The sequence below is a fragment of the Typopeltis vanoorti genome, chromosome 21 (genome assembly GCF_054136105.1).
Source record: "Typopeltis vanoorti isolate ZY-2024b chromosome 21, IOZ_Tvanoo_1.0, whole genome shotgun sequence".
Taxonomy (NCBI): domain Eukaryota; kingdom Metazoa; phylum Arthropoda; class Arachnida; order Uropygi; family Thelyphonidae; genus Typopeltis; species Typopeltis vanoorti.
In genome coordinates this window covers 72800455-72823586 of record NC_143569.1, presented here as the reverse complement: position 1 = coordinate 72823586, position 23132 = coordinate 72800455, and the positions used below count along the sequence as shown (strand labels likewise).

The 23132-nt window shown below is 35.0% G+C and overlaps 1 protein-coding gene across 1 annotated transcript in view; it reads right to left on the bottom strand.

Annotated features, from left to right (window-relative positions):
• nrv3 (sodium/potassium-transporting ATPase subunit nervana 3) overlaps positions 1-17151 on the bottom strand; it is a 95415-nt gene extending 78264 nt beyond the window's left edge. The window contains exon 1 of the mRNA XM_090411010.1: positions 16894-17151. Coding sequence (XP_090267136.1) covers positions 16894-17017 — 124 coding nt within the window. The 5' untranslated portion in view covers positions 17018-17151. The remainder of the gene's footprint in view (positions 1-16893) is intronic.
• Between the last annotated feature and the right edge of the window lie 5981 nt (positions 17152-23132).

Sequence of the window (23132 nt, the reverse complement as noted above, 5' to 3'; positions counted from 1 at the left end):
ATAAAATAAGTAAAACAATCATTTCAACACGTGTTTTGTGTCCCTAAATTTGTAAATATGAATGCTGATCACCGTGTAACCTTAAAAGAAAGAATTACATCATTATGGTCAAATTTCGATACTTAACCACCCAAATGGCCAAGACATATATATACCCAGCCAGGTTACCATGGATGCGAAGTGCATATTAAAATTGTAATACCATTGATATTACATTGAAATATAAGATGGATACGAAGTGTAGAGGAGATGTATTTTATCCATATTGACAGCGACGTGGTTAATATTGCTCATCATAGAAATCCAGTGAATGCAAATATCCTAGTGTTAAGTGAAATATGGATCAAGCCACCTGTTTTTAAACATTTATCCCGCAGATATGAGGTACAAGAACCTATAGCATATCAGTGCCATCCATGTGCGAGGTGCAGGTAAGGATTGAGAAAAAAAAAGAAATCTATTAACATTCTGCTTGAAGAGCTGCAGGTTGTAGTTATTGGGAAACACATTAAGAAAAAGGTTGTTCCAGAGCACACAGATAGATGAAATAAATCAGGAAGAGAAGCAGGTTCAATGTGTTGGCAGTTGTACTGAAAAGGGATGTTTTTTTATTTTTCAGGAAATGATTACATATACTAGAATATTAATTATAAAAAACTAATTAATACCTTCCTATACTTCAGCAATGTTACACTGCCATCAACAGGGATCACAAAAAACAATATGTGCTAACACTGGCAAATAAGGCTGCAGAACGGCAACAGAAGCCGGGCCTAGAAACAGTGCCTCTAGTGGGCTAAATTGGGCACATTTTAAGATCGTTGGGCTGACGATCATAAAATGTATGCTTCCCAAATTTGGGGGTAGTCTCATGAAAACCCAAATTTGTTGAGGTTTTTTAGAGCTGAGGCAGATTTGAGGAATAGTCTTTCATACCTATATTTGTTGTGGTGTAATAGTGTGGCCTTCTTCTATCGTATCCTGTGGTGGGTGTCCAAAGCATGATCAGCAAGTCCTGAGTGACTGTATTGGCAGAACTGAATGTAGTGCTTGTGTCGGATATCTTGAAATTAGCTGTCCTACCTGTTTGGTGGTAGTACAACAGTTTGTAACTGCAAGGGGCCTGGTATACTCCTGGTAGGTTTGTAGCTGGTCTTTGGTGGAGTGGATAAGATAAGAGAACTCAATTTCTTATGTGGTCTGTAACTGGTTGTAAGGTCATATTTCCTTAGGATTTTTAATTTTTCAGATGTGCCCCGGATATACGGAATAGTGATACATTTTGAATAATCTAAGCTTTGAAGGAGAGGGTTTGAGGTCAGCTGTTTTAATGTTTTTTGTAGCCACTGTCTAAGAAAATATTAAGGATATGGTCAAGTTCAATAATTAGGACACTGTTATCCAAACCAATTAATTTTGCCCTGTTATATAGAGTTTTTATAATCCCATATTTTTGAGAGACGGGGTGGTGTGACTCATGGTGAATGTATCTACCTGTATATATAGATTTTCTGTAAACTGAGAATGGCAGGGATTCATCAGTTTACAAAAAAGTGTCTAGGAATAGGAGACTGTTGTTGTTTTCCTTTTCTTAGATAAACCAGGTCCTGGGATGTCAATTGTTTAGGTATTAAAGAATTGTGGAGTGTATCCAGGCCATGTGATCAAAAGATTTCTTCTTTTTTTGCATTTGATGGCCTCTGCAAGGAACCGGAAGGCATGTCAGCCATTTGTCCCTCCCACCTCCTGCTGTTTTCAAAGATTTAACATAAGTAACCTAGAGTTCTTGGACACCTTGAAGATGTCACATAATAAGTGGCTTACTATCAAATTATTTATTTAGGAATTTATTTTATGTGAATATCAAAAGATTTGTTCAGCCACCTGTTTCCTCACAGTTAACAATTCAGATAAAAAGACAATATTTTCTTTCCATAAACAAGCAATAAAGACAGCATAAATTTGTTGACTCTTTATTAGCAATTTTAGAATTTCTTATATCACTTTTCCCATTATTCTTTTTATATCACTTTTCTCATTATGCAAACTAGTGGCATATTTGGCCTCTTTAGTCTGAGACAGCTGCTTGCACCATCTTTCCACTTACTCCACCAGACCATTGCCCTGAATATTCTTGGACCAACTAGACAATCACATCCTAGAGGTAAGTCAGTGAGGCACTTGCAGATGCTGAACTCCACATGATCCCACAGATGTGCGATGGGATTTGAATCAGGCGGCAAAGGAGCACACAGAATGCTTGGATATGCTCTTTTAAACCATGCTTGCACAATGTGAGCCTTGTGACACAGGGTGTCCCGCTTGAAGAGTCCAGATCCATTGGACCACGTTATCAACATGTAAAGCAATATCTGGTCCAAACAATCCCAAAGTAAGAATCAGCAGTCAAGGTAGGTTGTGTGTAACCACTTTAGGTAAGAGGACCTAGCGATCTCCATGAGTAGGGCTTGCAATGAGTAAATTTTGCCAGTTGGCAAGTAGTCACAGATAGTACAAATTTTTAAATTTATTTAAAATTTTCTAAAAAATCTTTTTAACTTTAAAAACACAGATGCAGCACTAATCAGTTTATGGAACTCTTAACTGGAACATATTGTTAAAAAATGGGGGATGGTTACTAGGTAAACAGGATTTTGCACAATTTGTCAAGTCCTGTCCACGAAAATAATCCCAATATCAGGATACCACCACCACCACTAATTGGCCTGTTTCCAGAAGATTGTGCAGTTTGGTTTGGCATACTCATTAGTTACTCAGAGCAAACAAATGTACCAGATTTTTACCTTTTTATTTATCTCATACACAAGAGGTTGAACCCATACCACATCAGCTGTGTGTGGTGCAGGTGAAGACTGAGAAACAAATACAGAACTTTGTTATAACAAGTGCAGACATAACAAGATCATGGTCGTAATGAGAAAAAGTCATGATTTTAATTTACAGATATTTCCATACAGTTTCTCACTTTTATAACAAGCATATTACATAGATATGCTGTACAAATTTTGGTGACTATGCAAACATTTTCAATTGTTCAGGTAGTTCTTGGAATACAAATTCTTGTATTCCAATAATTTGTATTGAAAATGAAAGGAGCGACTTAGCTTTTCTTACTACCTACATCGCATTATGGGCCGGTTTACAACCTATTCCTGTCTTTGGTAACTACCTAACTTTCCAGCATCTATCCTCTGGCCCACTTCCCTTACTTTAGCCAAATACTGCCACGACTGTAACATCAGTTAAAAACAAACAATTCCATCAGAAACATGTCTACAAAAAAGAACAAAAAGTGCCTCTTGATTCATGAGATAGAATGATGCAAAAAATGTTGAAGTGTGTAAAAATCTTTCCTTATCCTCTTCACAAAATTCCTCAAAATTCTTCCACAATAATGATACTGTTGAACAGTATCATTGTTGAAGAATAAAAATGCTGATATATCAGCACTGGGGAAAAAAAAAAAAAAAAACTTAAAGTGAACTTACAAGCATCAATGAAGCATTGCTTCAACAGTTCACTACACAAAGAGGTGCTGGATTCTCAATACATTGTCCAATCTTAAAGGATCAAGCAAAAAAATTTGCTAAACTATTTTGAATGTAAAAAGTGTTATAGTACGGCAACAGATTCAAGACCCTTCGACACTTCTGCACGTCAACAGAAGGAGAATCCATTCCGATAATAGAGTAATCAATTTGTATTGTGGGATGGGTTGTTTATTATTACATGTCGGAAAATTAACTTCTCTTTTATGATCATTGTAGTTAACTATGTTGCTCGTATAACAGTTGGAAAATTTTATCTATTCTATCTATTTAAAATTCTATAAAGCACGTGATTTCACGTGTTGGCAATCAATTCATACGCCCTTCACTTTCTCCCCTTCATCGTGAATCGACTATTCTTGGCAAGTCGCCAAGTGAAGATCTCTAAAGCGTGGGCATACTATAGCTGGACTGATTTAAAAATAGACATCATTTATGCAAAAATTAATGGGGAATCTCAATCTGCAGAACAGATAATGGCAAATGAATGAATTGACTGTGTTTGGACAGAAATCAGGAAAGATTTCAATAACAAAGACATCTATACTACTGACAAAACAGAACTTTTTTTTTCATAATTACCACCTGACAATACATTTAAATTCAAAAGGATAAAATATATTGGTGGAAAAAAAAAAATCACTCGCTTGACAGTGCTCGTATGTGCAACTATTAACTGATAAAAAAAAAACTTGTGGATTACACTGCGAACAAGAAAGTTTGGATGACATCGGATTTTTTTGGCAGTACTCACAGGATTGGAATAAGGACCTATTCAAAAAGAAAATACTTTTAGATAACCATCCTGCACATCCTTAGATTCAAAATTTGTCCAACATTAAGCAAGTTTTTCTGTCTCCCAACACATCAATTTTACAACCAATGGGTATAATCAAGAGTTTGAAAGAATTTTATAAAAGATTTGTAGTTTTACATCTAATCAGTCAAAGGGAACAAACTTAACAAGTCTATATCAATACCAGATGATGCGTGGAACAATATTACTTTTTTTACAATTATATCCAATTGCATCAAGAAATCAAAATTAAATTCAAATAAAATTTCATAGATGATGGAAATGAAGAAAACAACTTATTATCCAAATAATTGCTATGTAACAATATTCTAGGTTTTAATAATGACATCAATGAATTTGTATAAGTCAGTGACAACTTGTTAATTAGTGGTCTTCCTACAAAGCAACATTGCCAATGCTATGCCAGCAAAGATGATAAAGTGGTGACTGATGATAAGTGATGAAAATGAATCAAAATCAGTGCAGACAATCTACCAAGCTCAAGGTGCAATGGACATTACTCAATTTCTTTAAAGGAACTGAGGTAAATAATGAGACAATGTGTTGAGCATTTGCAAGGAAAATATGAGAAATATCAAAGTGAAATCTTTACTACAAACATCAAGTTTCATCATCAAATTTCTGACATGTATCCACAGGTGGGTGTACAGGATATTATAATAGTACTACAGGAAAAGTGACTTCATTAATAACTTCCTATCAATAATTTTCCTCCAAATTAATCTGTTGTCTGTCAAGACTAATATCAGATCATCATTCATTATAAAAATTATGGAAACAACTACCATGTTAGCATAAAACTTCAGTTTAATATAAACTAAAATAATCACTCGTTTTGACCTTCACATTAAGGTCATCATCTGGAATATACACATATATACAAAAATTAAAGATGCCAAGAATTTATATTCTTGTTGGAAGTTTTTCCACTTGGTTATACTATAAATTAAAGATATCAAGAAATTATATACTTGGTTTGATCCTTTATCCAAGTGTAAGCAAACAAGTTTGCACCTGAACTATTTTCAGGACTGGGACAACTTGTATGTAGAAGCTTATGACTTCACGTCACCTGCCTTAGTATCCCATAATGCAATCACATCCTTACGGATGTGTATAATGCCATGCATTATGGGAAAGGCCATTACCCAAACTGGTTTCGACCTTTATTGAGGTCTCATCAGTGGGAGCCAGACCTAGAGGTGATACCAAGGTTGAAGTAATGCATAAGTCATATTTTCATATACGAGTTGCCAAACCAGTCTGGTTAGTGACCGTTCCCATAATGCATAGAGTTATACATATCTGTAAGCAGTGGTGAGCTATAAGGGGCTCGCGAGAGCCCTTTGTTAAATTTTTCTCAAATTTGCGAGCTCTTGTTCTTCTTGTTTAATAATCTTGTAGAACTAGAAAATAGCACCATGGAATGTATATATGCTACTATAATTGCTTCTTTAAATTCATATGGATTTTCTGATAACTATATAAAAAATCATTTCATTTCACTCTGATCGAGCTAGTGTAATGTTAAGAAACAAATCAGGTGTTGCAATCAAACTTCTACAAAAATTTCCCAACGTTGTGATTTGCCATTGCGTAAGATCATCGTTTACACTTAGCATTAAACGATTCGATAAAAAACACTAAAGAAATAAATCATTTTGAAATATTTATGGATAAATTATATGCTTTTTATCATCAATCACTAAAAAATCAACAAGAACTAAATAAGATTGCAAAAGACCTTGGTAATGAAATTTTAAAATCGGTGCCGTGTGTTTGGACCACGATAGGCAGCTTGCAGTTTACGAACGGAATGGCTCTTGCTTTGTGGAGAAATTACCCAACTTTATACAAGCATTTTACATCGAACGATAAATATAAGGGCTTTTTAAACCGACTTCTCAATTTGGAATTTTTAAAAGATCTAGCATTAATGATTGATATCTTATAGGAATTATCATATCTGTCAGAAGCTCTACAAAGTCGTAATATAAGTATTATAAGGGCTCTTTTTTTTTTTTTTCCCCTCGACGATGCGAGCCTTTTGTTAAAATTTTTATAGCTCACCAATGCCTGTAAGGATATGTGCTTTGCATTATGGGATACTAAGGCGTGATGTGAAGTCATAAGCTTCTATATGTGAGTTGCCCAAGTCCGGAAAATAGTTCAAGCAAACTTGTTTGCTTACACTTGGATAAAGGATTAAATCAAGTACAGTATATAAATTCTTGACATCTTTAATTTATAGCATAACCAAGTGGAAAAACTTCCAAAAATATATATACAAAGAAACAAGCTGCACTACAATCTACATGGTATGATAAAGTTACATTGATTTGTGCTTTGTATTTTTTCCTCTGGTGGAAAAAAAAAAAAAAACTTTACTACATCAACACTAGAGTCCTCTTATTATCTATTTGGTTACAAAAATAAATTAAGATAGAGAGCAACATGTTCATACAAATTTATAAGTATACATATAAATTAAAACAGTATGGATGGTGGTCAATAAAAGCTGATATAATTGCTTAGTCCCGAAGTCAGGGTTTGCTGGAAAACTTGAACTAAGCAGAAAGGAAGAATCATGAAGGAAAGAATTATCAGATCTTATATTTGTCTTCTAAGGCACATTTTACATATCAATTCACCTAGATCTTGGTCTTTCCCAGAATCTTTTTCCTGCCATCCTGGCAAGAACACTTGTTTTGATAAGATTTCCTTTCCCATTGTGTTTAAGTGACCATAAAACCTGATATTAGCACACTAACAAATTCCTTCTGTTAACACATTCCTGAATGCTAACAATGTCAAGTTCTTTCCTAATATCCTCATTTTTAATATGATATTGCCATTGATACCATCTGTTCACTCCCTTTATCTTTCTCAGAACTCTCATATCTTTGGTCAAGTGTTTTATTTCTAACTGAGTTCTCAGATCCACAAGTTAAAATTCGTTTGAAGAAATATAAGACAATGTTCTGACATTGTCTTGTATTTCTTTTATTCCATATAAATTTATTCAGATTTCCTAACCAGCATTACTAATTCTGTTGTCTATTTCCATATTTAATTTGCCATTTTCACTAAAATTTATGCCTAGATGGCTGAAATGTTTTACCTGTTCTATAGGTTCTTCATTCAGGATGGATATTTTCAGTGTTTCTATTTTCATTGTTGATTGTCATACCAAATTTATTACAACAGTTATTCAGTTTAGTCAGGGAATCTTGCAGACTTGTAATGGATTTATTTAGGAGTATAACATCATCTATATAAAGTAAAGCGCTCAGATTAACATCCTAAATTTTGAGATCAGGTTTAACACCACTTTCCTTCATAATGTCATCCATATAGATGATGAATAACAGAGAGGAGATAATGTACATTCTTGTTTCACACCTGATTTAACATTGAACAATCATCCTGTACATCCTTCAATTTAACTGTTGACTTACAATTCAAATATATAGACCATGTATTGCTTGATATAAAATCTCCATTTATGCTATTTAACTAGCATTTTAAATAGCTTTTCTCTTGGAGATGCATTTATTTCCACGATTTCCCAACTATTTGTCTTAAAGTGAAAATCCTCACAGCCTCTTTTTGGCTTGAATCCAGCTTGTTCTTCACCAAGCTTCCTTTCCACAATCCTTCTTGGATGTTTCTCGAGTATACTGGAATAAATCTTACTAGGAACACTCAGTAGGGAAGTACCTCCAATAATCACATTGTTTAATTTTCCTTTTTATAGGCGAGTACTATGAGAGCTACTCCAATCATCCAGAATTTCACCGTTTAGCCACCAGTCCTGAATTATGCTATACTACTACTACTGTAAAACTTTTATACCTCCATATACTTAAGGATTTCTAGTTGAATATCATCTACTCCAACTGTCTTTTCACATTTCAGGTTTTTGATGGCTTTTTCTACTTCTAGTATTGACATGTATTCTTAATTCCATGCCTGAGTTTTCTACAGCCACATTTAGCAATCTTTCAAAGTAATTACTTCCTATATCAAGGATATCCATCTCCAGTTTTTATATGTGTCACCTTTATCATATGATTCCTTTTAGAGTACTCTTTCCTCTGTTTCTAAGCTTTTTCAATAGCTTCCAGAATATTTTATCACCTTTCTGATATTTATTTTCTATGTCTTACCAAAGTCGTCACGACTTTTGTTTAGCTAGTTTTACACACTGCTTCTCTTCCTTATATGTATTCTCTAAGAGCACAAGGCAACTTATTTGCCAGGAACTTTTGATATGCCTTTTCTTTCACTGTCTCTAACTTCTTGAGTCCACAACGAAGTTCTGTTTTTTTATCCTTGTAGACAACCTCACCACATACCTCTGTCTGAATCAATTTTCTTCAGCATTTACCACTGAATCTCCAAAGGTTTGGTTTCTGTTTTCAAACAATTTTTTTTTTTTTTTGAATATCTGTGTATTTTAGTCTATAGTTTACATGTGAAAGCTGCTCAACCTTGATTAATTTTAAATTTTTCTTACACACTTATTTTCAATATGAAATTGAATATTATCCTGCTCAAGACTAAATGATACTACACTTCCAGTTTCAAATTCTCTGTATGCTCTTATGTCCTGAATCAGTGGGAAAATATTGCTATCAACAATAAGTCAGTGAGACTATTTCTTGCATCTTCTCTCATGAATGAACATGCAAACATCAATTTTAAGATCGTTAATAAAAAGACTAATTGAAATAGTGTATTATTGCTTCAAGTATTATTTTTAATAATAGAGAAATAAACTGTTTAGTATTAAGTGTATGGTATAAAATTAGGGACAAATAAATTATTTAATATTAAATGTATTGTAGTTTATACATGCATATTCATACAAATATCTAGGCATGTAATTTTATTATTCTTTTTCTAATAGTTTTATTTTTCTGAATATTGTTTTATAAAGTTATTGAGCTTTAAAAAAAGGAAGTAAATTTAATCACTGATATAGTGAGTAATGGTAATTGGCCCCTGGTGCTCATTATAATGAAGTTCAACTGTATACTGACAGTTTTCTTGAAGAGTTGGAGTGTTGTTGGGAAATACTGAGGAAGGCTGTTCCAGAGTGCTGATGTAGATGGAATAAATGAGGAGGACAAGCAGGTTCAATGTTTGCAGGATTACTGAAGAGGAATGCTGGCAGCTACTGCTCTTGTTTTTAAATACCCAACAGAAAGTAGAGCTATGACTTGCAAGTTAACTGGAATAGTGACCATGGAAATACCTGAAGAGCTAGAAACAATGTATCTGTGAAACAGTGGTTGAAATGAGTCTGAGGGATCATTTATGAACAGAACTGCTCTCCTTGACAGCAATAGATGCATTATAGGTTTTATATGTATAGAAAAATATCTAAAACCTATATATATATATATATATATATATATATATATATATATATATATATATAGGTTTCAGATGCATTATCTCAAACATGAACAGCATTGTTAGGATTGGGGATTAAAGGAAACCTGATCTGTATAAAATTAGCAGCTGGATTAGTGAAAAAGTGTCTTGAGCAGGAAAGAACAGCTACTTTTTTTAGAGGATAAGGAATGAATTAATGCAATGTGTTTATGCCAGAGAGGATGGAAGTAAATATCAGTCCAAGAAGAGATCTGATCTTGTCTGGTGATATTTATTGTGCTTGCCAACATGGGTTTGTTAAAGGGAGGTCATGTTTTACAAACTTACTTATGTACTATAACAAGGTGACAAATGTATTGGACGAGGGAGATGCATATACAGTGGTATACTTAGATTTTGCAAAAGCTTTTAATAGACTGCCACACTATAAGTTGATCACTGAAATGAAGCAGATAGTATTAGATGATAGACTAGAAAGTTGGAAAGGTGAATGGCTATTAAACAGCCGAACTGGTGTTCAAGTCACCACTGCCACAGAGGTCAGTTTTGGAACCATTGTTATTTATTTGGTATATTAATGATATTGGGACAGGCTTAACTGGCAATATACAACTGTTTGCAGATGATGCAAAACTGGGTAGAGTGAAGGGTATCAAGCAGATGTGGCCTTACAAGAGGACTTGAATATATTGTATGAGTGAGCAACAGTAGGGAACTGTCAATTCAATGTTGCAAAGTGTAAGGCTCTGAAATTTCATAGGCATAGTATACTCTTGGCAGAAAAATTTTGGAGGAAGATGAGGATAAAAGACCTTGGAGTTGTGGTGGACAAGGATCCGAAGTTCAGATCCTCTGAAATGATGCAGAGGACCTTAACTTGTAGAAATAAAGAGATTCTGGTTCCATTGTATAAAGCCTTGATCAGGCCTCATATGGATTATTATGCAGAGATTTAGTCCTCCGTTTTTCATGGTGATGAGGATATATTGGAGAGGGTCCAAAGGGATCATGACTGGTCTTTGTGATATAAGAACAGATTGAGGAAATACAGTTTGGAAGAATATAGGAAGAAGAGAGGAGATATGATTGAGACATTTAAGTTGATAAAGGGCTGTTACTAGGTTAATATAGAAAAGATTTTTTGCAGATTGGGAGAAGGGGACAGAACAAGAGGACACAAACCCAGAAGCTGTATAAGGAGGATCTGAACAAGGGCATAAGAATGCAGATACGTTGAACAAGTTTAAACTGTTCGATGGGCTTCATGTATAACACTGTTTGCCTCCTGCTATCAATCTTGACTCCACAGAGGTCTGGTGTTAATAATGTGTCCAATGGTGGATGCCATAGGTTAAGAGGTTAGATATGGATCTACACTGGCAGAACTCATGCTGGTGGTTAGTAGTATGCCTCTTGATAGTGGATAAAAGTACAGTAGATGACTTTCTCCATTATTTCTCCTTGAGCATTTCTGGTCAAATATTATCTACTCCACCTGCCTTTCCACATTTCAGACTTTTGATGGCTTTTTCTACTTCAAGTATGAATATATATTCCTGACTGCATGCCTGTTGAGTGTTTTTTTTTTTTTTTTTTTTTTAACCATTGTGCTGTCACTGATTGTTTTATTTAGCAATTTTTCGAAGTAATTACTCCATACATTAAGGATATCTTTTCCTCCAGTTTTCAAGACACCTTTATCATCTCTAATTCTTTTTACAGCACTCTTTCCTCCATTTCCCAGCTTTTTCAACAGCCTCAAGAATATTTTGTTCATCTTCTTGATATTTATTTTCTATGTTCTTACCAAAGTCTTCCCATGACTTTGGTTTAGCTAGTTTTACAGTGTTTACCTTTCTTACATTTGTCTCTGTATTCTGTAAGAGTACAAGCTGACTTATTGGCCAGGAACTTTTGATATGATTTCTTCTTTTCTTTCACTGCCTCTTTAACTTCCAGTGTCCACCATGGAGTTCTGATTTTTCTATCCTTGCAGACCACGACATATGCCTCTTTGGCTGAATCAATGTTTACTTCAGGACCTGCCACTGAATCTACAAGGTTTGGTTCCTGTTCTCAAACTCTCAATTTTTTTCTTGAATAATGTTTGTGTATTTTAGTCTACAGTTCACATCTGAGAGCTCCTCAACTTTCCGCTTTAAAACTTTCTTACATGTTCTTCTTTTCAATATGAAATTCAATTTTATCCTGCTCAAGACTAAATGGTGATCACTTCCAATTTCAAATCCTCTGTACACTCTAGTGTCCTGCACCAGGGACACTATCAACAATAACACAGTCAACTAGACTTTTCTTATTCCTTGCCTCTTCTCTCCAAGTGAATTTGTGTACATTTTTATGTTGGAACATTGTGTTGGTAATAACCAGTCCATGTCCTGAGCAGAAATTCAACAGGTATTTGCCATTATTATTAGCTTTGCTCTTTTCTGCAAATTTTCCCAAAATAGTTTTGTATGTCTGACAATCATCTCCTATTCTGCTATTTAGATCCTCAACAAGGACCAACTTTTCATTGTATCAGCTGCTTTCTCTGAAGCCTCAAAAAATTCCTCCACTTCTACCTTAGTAGAACCTTCTGTGAAACCATAGGCACAAATGTCTCACTGTCCAGTTCCCCATTCTGATATTTGTTCACATCACTACTTGATATTGCCTACCCTTCAAGAAGATGAGCCACATATTTAGTGTTGAATACTATGGCTACTCCTTTTCCTTGATTGTCACAGTCTTTGACTCCATGAGGTCTTGTTTAATAATAACATTTTGTATTTATTGCTCAGAACGATCTCACCAGTTTTTGTCTTTTTTGTTTCAGTCACCTCTATTATGTCGATCTAGTACTTATCCAATTCCTCAGCTAGCTCCATTTCTTTGCCATTCAGGCTTCTTATGTTGATATACCGATCTTGAACTCTTGTGATGTTGAGTTGGATTGTGTTTTAGGATTTGTTCCCAAAGCTGACTTTTTGCTGGTTGTCCTGGTTCCCTGGCGAAAACAACAGGGGCCTTGTTTAACTGGGCGATGCCCCAGCCAGCATGAAATTCTGTCATGTTGTACTATCATTTTATATTGTGGTTTAAACCAATAAGAATACAATTTGGTCAGCTAAATCCCAAATTGTCAGCCCATCCTTGTTTGTTCAGTATCCAGATAGATATCAAACAGGGTGCACCACAAGAAGATGAGGATTGGACATTAGGTCAGAAGCTCTGGTCGGTTCTCTGCATTCCTTTCAAGGCTATGTGAAGATCTCCTCTCAGTTATACAGCTTTGACCCTTAAGCACCCCCCCCCTTATTTTGACATATATGATCTATACCTATCTAAGAATGAGATGATTTCTTTTGATGTAGTCTCCCTATTCACCAACATACCACCATACTGAAGAAGCACCCTCTTTTAACAATCTGATTTCCCAAAAACATTGTTAACCCATTTAAATTCACTATCGCTTTTACTTAGCATAAAAAGTTGTTCAAAGAACAGCAACAGGCTGTCCTAGCTCACCAGCCTTAGTTGATTATTATATGGATCATCTAGAAAAACAACTGACACTATTTCCTCAGCCTTGTACGGTTACGTTTCATTGATATATGTGCAGTCTGGTCCCTCCGAGTCAGAATTACTTCAGTTCCTAGAGAAAATAAGCTGTGTTCCCATATCAAGTTCACTAGGAACTGAAATAGTTTCGACTGTGTAATCCCACAAGTCAACCTTTACTGGCAGATACATTCACTTGTCCTCCCATTTATCACAGAAGATGGGTATTGTCAAGTCTTGTATGTGTGTGTGTGTATATATATATATATAGCTCAAAAGATCTGCTCTTATTAATTCCGTTTTGGTAGATGAACTGAATAAAATTAAGAGCAATTTGATATGTAAGATACAACAAAACTATCATTCAAAAAACGTATAATTATCTTTATACCAGATTACAATATATTGTAAAAAGAATTTCAATACCCTACCTTAAGGAACCTTGGAACAAATAGCACAGATTCTTTGGAAATTCAATCTATATGCTTCCTTCAAGACAGTTTTCAGTTTGGAAACTATTTTGCTTCCTACAATCTACAAAGAATACATTACTGCCTCTTTCCTTTTGAGTGTCTATCCGAGTCTATACAAAATAGTGAAGATGACATGAGCAGGGTAGACTTCTGCTATGATCAGAATCAAAGAAAATCAAGACTATTACATTTTTGGAATCTGAACAAGTCTGGCCTTGCTTATCACACTATTGACACTATGAATAAAGTTCTTTGGAAAAGAACAAAGATTCTTCATTCCAGCAGGTTCAAACTTGATCGTCTTTTCCATGAAATCATCCAACCTCCAACCGATCAGATCACATGCCAATCTCTAAGTTTTGAGAAGTGATCACTGTTGTTCATAATTTTTTGTTTTTCTTTAATTTAAAGTATTTTTTACGTAGGCAACTTTTTACAACTGTTCCTTTGAACTCAGTGTAATCATATACTGCAGCAGCGATAAGACATACACGATTTATGACTCACCGTGATTCATGTTTTAAATGTAGTTAATGGTCTGTCTCCCCTGATGATGTCCACTTAATGTTGGATGAAATATTGGAGTTTTTGAAAATTCTGTATATTTTTTTTGTTAGATGTGTAAGCTGTGAAAGATATAAATACATCTAGTACACATGTTCCAATAAAACTATTTAAACTGGTTATGTACTCAAATATATCAATGGAAAAAGAATTTACTAACATTACTAATATGATATTCATTACTTTGAAATATTAGGTCATGGTAATTAGTGTGATTTCAACTTATTGTTGAAATTAACTGCCAGTCAAATTCTTAGTGATATGACATTTACAGCACATCATATGCAATTATAAGCACAATGTAACATACTTGAAATGGTATGCTGCGTATGATATGCTTGAAACCACAACAGCTACAGCAAGAACTTCAATAGGAAGTTCTTGCTTCAACTTGATGCAACAGAATGGCTTCTGATAACAAACTATAACATATCTGATTCCTATATACCTACTTCAAACAACCATGAAACAATATGGAGAATTTCAATCCCATACATCTCTAAACCAATCTCAAGAATCTATAAAAATAATATAATCTAGTGGCCATATTTATTCCCTTCAACAAACTTTCCTCTTGATTCCCATCTTCTAAAGAATGAACAATCTCCTCTTGGCATCAACCAAGTTCCTTGTGACTGTCACTTGTCCTACTTCAGACAAACTAGACATTCTGTGGAGAAAAAGGAATATGAGAACAACAATCTTAAGTTGTTATTGAAAAATCTGAGACATCCAGCGAGACATCCAGCTTAACAAAACATACCATTGATACCAACCAGAATAATCCACTGGTCTGAAACATGCTTACTCCATCAATGCCACCACAATTTCGAATGTCTAAAGAGTGCTGAAGCTCTGCTTCACATCCAATCTTGAATCAGAATGACTGCCTCACCTTACTGAAGATATGGGGGAAGTCTTAATTTGATCAGATAAATAATCTTTAATTACTTTTCATTTTATTTTATTATTTTTTCAAAAATAATTTAATACATCTGCTGTTAACCACTTGCATTTTTCTTTATTATTACACCACCATGCAGCTCTCACTGTTTTACGTAATCCACTGTTTGTTGTTCTACCCTATATTTCACCTAGCCTATATGCCAGTGATGATAACCTGTAATTTTCAGGTCAAAATATCTGGTCATTAAAGTTTCATACTTTATTTCATTATCCTTGTGTGTGTGTTATTTTGTCTTACATTTATGATGCAACTATCCTTAAATAATCAATTCTCACAATGGCGTGTGTGCCAAAAGGCATGTGGAAAATTTCTGATGTAAACCAAATGAGTCTGAAACATCAAGATAAGCAGTATAATATTCATTCGCTCATTCTCCAAATTAAGAGTTATTATAAACAAGTTAAAACAGCTGGTTTGCCTGTCATCATCTACAGAAAACTTAAGATTAAAAGGCAGTAAATTTATCATGTATAGTAATTCATAATTACTATACATGATAAATTTATGTACAAAAATTTCCTTATTTTGTAATTTTTATTATTTTATTTATTTATTTGTATGAATACATCTGCGATACAATATCCCGAAATATCAAGATGACACGAAAAACATAACTAGCCTTTTCAATCCTCATTTTAGCGGCACTAGCCCATTTCTTACATTACGATGAAAGCAGTTTTCTTTAACTATTTAATGTCACCATATACTGATACAAAGCATCTCGGGTCGGAAGGTATAAAATATAGTAAATAAGATATATTAAAAGTATTGCAAGTCATATATATTATCAGCTTGTGTTTAGTTATGAGCATACAGCTTATGCAGCCACGTATGAATCGACCTATATCAAGAATTATTCTCCAACGCTTAAAACTTAGTTACGCAACTTATCTATGTAATGCTGTGCCTATTACTGGCAACACTGTTTTCCTCGATGAAACTGATTTTGTGTGTGTGTGTACGCGCGCATAGATGGACGAATGCGACCTTCGTAGATCTATGGAGGATAAGGCAATTATATGTACACTATGATGATATCTTATTGACAGGTTGATTGGTTACTGCTCTTACAGAATCCAGTTTTATCCAAGTAACCTTCAAATAAGCTTTCAAGTATCCATACCATATTTTTATAAAATAAAAATTAAACAATTACAGACACACACGCATATATATACATATACTGTATATATATTTGTTGATTTTAACCTGTAGAGAGTTATTAGCCACGCCCACCAATCTTCATAAAGATTTTATGAATTGAGCACATATAGTACCATCACGCAATCAATAATCATTGACAAATAAAAAAAATAGTCTTCTTATGTTTTAAATAATAGGCAAGAATTGCGTAAAACTATACACATAAATATTCATACTGAAGTGACAAATTTAGCAGACTAACGCCAAATGTTCCTGAAGAGGGTGATAAAAATGTCTGTATTTTTAAGATTATTATTCACAGTTAAAAGGTGCAGTTGCTGATGCTACCGGTCCTGCATCTAGCGAAAAAGTGATAAGTATTAAAATAGAACTTACACCAACTCGTTCCCGTTCGGCCGAAAAACTCCCGAGTTTCAGGATTCCACACAAGCCTCTTAAAACCTTCCCATTTGGACATCTGCTCAGCTGGTTTATAAAAATGTCCTTCCTTCTCATCCATCTTCAAGAAAATCAGAAATTGACTTTTACCAAGGTTAAATTATATATGTATAACATAAACGATAACGCGAAATGAAGATAGACAGAAACAGACTAGATACCAAAACTGCTAACCAAGTGAACGACTGCCCAGAAGAACACCTAGGTTATGATGATATGTTCAGCTTCTTCCGATAGATGGCACTTAAACCATTACTAAGTCAATTACGAAACTAAGAAGGTACGTGTAGAGATCTCTAAAATTACAAAATACTATTAAATAGGGAATTTTACGCAATGAAATAAACATTTAATAAACTATTCGAGGTAAATATTCTGATGAAACATGTACATATACATTATTTAAAATAATATCAGAGAATATGTTTATATAAGGTTGATGCAGGGGAAATAATTTAGCAGTGAGATACCAATGGAAGAACAAGAGGTCATCGCTGGAAATTAAGTAAGCGTGTAGTTAACAAGGGTGTAAGGACAATATTTTTCGCTTCGAGAGTGGGGAATGAATGGAATGTGTTGCCTGACTCAGTTGTGAGTGCTTCGTCTGTCAATGAGATGAGTTCAAGAAGAGGTATGATAAATATTATGTGAATAGTTTGGGTCTCCCCCGATGAGTCTTCTGACTCCATCAAGATGTCCGTATAATAATAATAAATCATACATTTGGATTCACAATAATGATTTTCCTAATAAAAGGAATGAAAATAAATAAATAAAAACCAATTTTATATACAGACATTGAATCGAAATTATGTCACCCCACTCAGATAAATCATACATTAGGACGGTTTATCTGAGTGGGGTGAGCTAAGAATTTTTTCCCCTATTTGTACTCATTTTACGTAATTCAAAGACCCAGTTCTAATGACAAAACACAACTTTTTCAACCGTTTCAGGCCTCCAATAAGTAGACAGTGGTCTCACACCAGGAAATAAAATCCATCTCTCACCTAAAGGTAATCACAAAGATCTATGCCAACGGTCGAATTATTTTACAGTTATTATTTTACTGTCAACGACTGACTATAGAGTACCTTACGTGAGACTTTATTTAGCATAGAATTTTCATCCTAGTGTCACGAGCATATCAGCATGGTTTTCATATGAAACAAGTAGAATAGAAACCGGCAGACTCAACAAAGGAAACAGGTGAGCTACTCATACGAGTACATGATGCAGGAAAAAAAACATAATTTAAAATACATAAGGCCCAAACTGCACAATTTTAAATAAGAAACAAAGTGTTAATTAATTAAAAAAACTACTGACTACGGAATGTGTAGAGAAAAACTATTTTCCATAATAGGTATAATTTCCTACCGTTATGTCAGTTCATATTCAGATGATGAAGCAAGGTTTCATAACTCTCTTTGTATAACCGCTTCCATGACGCAATTGAAACAGCAATGGAACATTGTGCCTTTCGACTGGAAAAGACCTGAGTTCTCGTCATGACGAGAGGAATCTTTATCTGGGCTCTTTTTCAATTGAAAGCGAGTTAGGTGATCTCATACAGATGTGACAGTTTTTTTCTGCCGGAAACTGGGGTTTTTCATCCTGCATGCAGGAAATCAGCCATCAGAACACGCGCAATTTACAAACATAAAATACTAATGTTGATGGCATGTGCAGTATATGGCGTTGTGTGCTGATAGTAATGGTGGTGGTGGTGTCATTGGAAAATTAAGTAGGAGAGATCTGTGATGTGTAAAGTAGAGTAGAGTGCCCTTTCACATTGAGTCTTTGGAGGTATCACATAATAATAATAAACGGTCCATAAAATAACTACTTTTGTGAACCTTAATCTCTTCCCATAGGCAGCGGGAACGCCGGCCATATGTGCAATGTGTGCGATGCACACAGGCGCCAGGGTAGTAAAGCCGCCAAAGAGGAGGAAATATTAAAAAAAAAAAAATGTTTTTTTAAATGTTTTTTTTTATTGGGGGGAGCAACTAAAGTTTTGCTCACAGGCTCCGGACACTACTGCCGTGCTACTGGGTATAGGGGTTCCAACTAACGTTTTGCACACAGGCGCCGGACATTACTGGTGCGCCCCTGCCCATAGAATTCGATGTTTGGTGGTGAGGGTTTTCTGTAAGTCCCGATTATTCTGGCTCATGGAATTTAATGAAATCGAGATGTTCATCAACGAATAGCAACGAAGATGAAGTCGACGAATAGCAGTCGATCTACAAGTTTGTCCAAAATGTGATAACCCAAATGGGCACTGAATATGATAGACTTCAGATTTAGCTAAAGTTCTTAATAAAGTCTTGTATAAGTTATTCCGCAGTTATTTTATAGCTCCTATGTCGCTTGTTATTTCAGCATTTTATAGAGAGGTAATCTCTAATCATTTATGGTAAACGTTTAGTTAAATATGCTAAATATTTTAACGAGATCAAATTCATGAAACGATTGTTATCTTGTTGCAACCCAGGTAATACGTACCTGTTTCAGTATAAAAGAAACGTTTTAATATCTAAGTGCTCATTGAATTTATGCACAAGCTAGCAAGTTGTTATTGTACAGCTGTGCGACGCCAAAAATGCTTAATTTGTTAAATAAGGACATTAAGCCTTTTCACAATGAATTAGTCTGAATTTTATCTCCTTCTTTCAGGTTGTACACCATACCTCTACTGATTCAGCTGACAAAATCTTTGAGTTACACAGGATAAACGTATATGAAAATTCGATTATCTTGTTTAGTCTTCATTAATCTTTTTCATCTTCTTGAGAGCCTAATAAGACAATAATTAATATTTTTGGTCGTCCTCTATCTGCGAAGGAAAAAATTCTGCTTCAAGGTCCATATTTCGCCATGGCTCCGAAAGTTGTTTCTGTAATGGATTTTTTTCTGGTTGTAAATAAAGGGCTATATGATGTTTTCTCACATACAGTTAAAAGTTTTTGTTTGATATCGCACTTTTTTTTTTAAGTCCGAGCCTCTACCTCGGAATCTGTGTTACCCCAAAACGAAGGCATTACCCTCTAACGAGAAACACTGACTAATTACTAATAATTACTAATACTAATAGAGGGAAAGCATTAGTAGCAAAATATCGTCCGGATAGCGTCACCATTGGTATGCTTTTAAGACAACTAGTGGTAAGATTTTTTCGCTTAACTAAATATGGACGATATTTGGAAGTTATTTTTTATCGACCTAGAAGCCTTTGTATGCTTTGTGGATAATCACTACCCGCAAGATTAAGTTTATGCTGGAGATTGAAAATGGCAAATTACCATTTTTGGGTGTCTTCATAAAAAAATAATAAATAAATAAAAAAAAAAAAAAGAAGAGGCATAGTGTGTTAGGTGTCTACAGAAAACCAACTCACACAAAACGATACCTATATGCCAGCTCATTTCACCATCCTCAACAAAAGTTAGATATCACAACCGTGCTTTAAGGATTATTATGAACGATGAAACAAAAATAAAAAACAATTGACTATTGTTCAATAAATTCTTCAAAATGGATATTCAAGAGGGATATTAAACCAATTGATAAACCAACTCATCAGTCTGCTGTTGGTCTGCACTCTTCCTTTACCCAATGCGTGTGGAACATTAAGCCAGCGGGTATTTTAAAAATTTCCAGTTCACGTTCGAACAACCGTTAAACCAGTCCACATACAAAACTTCATATGTTCGCCTAAAGGCAATGTTCCATCAGAAAAATACCTTAGTATATATGTACAATATCATGGTCATGTGGAGGCAGAAGTTTCGAAATTCGTAAGAAAGAGCGTATAAGTGACGTTAAACATAAAAGGAAATGAAAAGTGGTCTGACTGCACACTTCTCTGAACATCATGATATGGCTGGCCGTCTGATTCCATGCCATACTTATAAGATGGTGTTTTCGCTAGGATGCTTAAGGAGTCTTCTAAAGCGATTCGCTCACTTAATACCTGGAATAGAAACCAGGGCCTTATACCTCATGACATTTGGAAGTCTCTTACTCGTTTAGCATGCAAGATCTGTATTATGCTAATAACCTAGAGCCTCCGTGGTTCAGTTGGTATCGAAGATGTCTTTGAGTCGGAAACATGTAGATTCGAATTCCGCTTGGAACATGTGACACTTTTATGTTTTTCTCAAGTCAAGGCGAGGTTGCAGGGTTTTTCCTACCAGAAACTCGGTGTTTCATCCCACATAACAGGCAAAGTGGCCAGAAGAATGCAAGTACTTTAGAGACATCATACTGGCTTTATATTAGTAGTTTCAGCTGTAAATCAAAATCAGCCACCAAACCATCCAAAAACCATCTACAGACTTGACACAACAATACTCAGAACGCACATGAAGTGTCAAATGAAACGCGTGACTAGCTATTATATTATTATATGGCAGTGTTCAAATCTTATCTACTGCTTTTCCTGACGATGCTCTGAACTAATTAGTGGAGAAACAAGTCCAAATTTTCTCATTTTTGAAAAAGAAATCTACAAACATTTTATTTCTGTAACTGTAATCTTCGTAATTCTCACATCAAGTTAAAAGCCATCAGTTTATCGTTATCATATAATTCCCTTTTCCAACTAGATAAATAAATCCTATCCTTGCAGCAGTTCTACACCAGGCTTTCAGTGTTTTTTTTTTTTTTTTTTTTCTAATCTTAATTTTGTCTCCGCTATCATATTTGGGCAAAATAGAGGACAACATGTGCAAACCCTAATGTACATCGCAAGGAATCCTATCTGTCTATAACATCCTTAATTCCTGTTCGTGGTAAACATATTTTGTTCCTGCCCCCAAACTGTCTTCTTTATATAAGATATTTCCAGCATCTCTTATCAGCGAGTCTCCGATTAATATTAATTTGCCGCTCACCTCGTTATTGTTAAATTTACTATCAGCAGGTCAGTCCTTAATAACTGACTGCGTCTTCTCGAGAAGTGGATGGTGGATATTGCCATTGTGTGTATATTGAGGATTCAGTAGTGTAAACAGGGGATTGTGTGGGGTGGGGTGGAGTGTCCTTTGGCAATGAGACTTTGAAATCCTTGTGGAAGGGAATAACTATCTATGCCTTGGAGGTGTAACCCTATTACTACTACTACTACTAATAATAATAATAATAATAATTTTGATACCATTTTCCTGTCAAGAATAGTCACTGTACTTTGTAGGATTTCTGCAGGTATTTTAAACTTATCCCATGTTTTTCTTTGCTCTGCGATTCCTTTACAGTTTGTGAGTGTGCAAAAGACTTTCCTTAGCTTTCCTCACTGCGAATAATCTTATGGTCTAGTAAATAAATAAATAAATAAATAAAATACCTCTATAGGCCAAGTTAACTGAGTGGTTAGCATACCACTCTCAACTAACAGGCTGCACATTCGAATACAGTCGGGGCATGGATTTGTGATTAGGTAGGAAATGATTTTAACTAAGCCTGTTTTAGCCCGGTGAAAGTGGCGCTTGTACTCCTCAGCACTAGGCCTTCCGAAAATGGAGCGTTCTAAGTTCGATTCTAGTCGCCGACTATCGGAAATTTTGCTAAGCCTATCTTGGACCGTCTCCCGAGTTAGTCAATCTCCACACAGGGTTTTTCTCCCGGAAACTGGAGTGTTTCGTTCCGTAAACTCAAGTAAATCGATCGTTGAACCCACGCTATTTCAGGGTCTTGTTAGCGACCACAAGATGGCGTCACTTGTTAGCCGTTCACTGGTTGTCGCTTAAAATTAGAGATAGTTTTGGCCAGCTAGTTCTGATTGGCTACCAGTGGAGATTGAATTGCTCATCCAGTCTCCAAAAGTTAGGTAGGGCTAAAACGGGCCTCGCCCACACCCTTTAAGGGAATAAAAGGCATTAGATGTTTTTTTTATTGTCACTGCCCAATGAGATATTCGCTCTGCATGTTGAGCACTTGATGTGGTCTGAAACATTTCGTGCTTGGTCTCTAAAGAAGGATTTCCGAACGGCGTAAAAGATAAATATAAAAAATATTAAAAAATAAATACAATAAAATACAATGATAAAAAATCTTTAGTCACACACAGCATACTCAAGTACTATAGGTTCAAAATCTTTTGTGGTGGGAGACATAAAAAATTATAACATTTCAATATAGCTCTATCGAACTGATGTTACCATTATTTATTA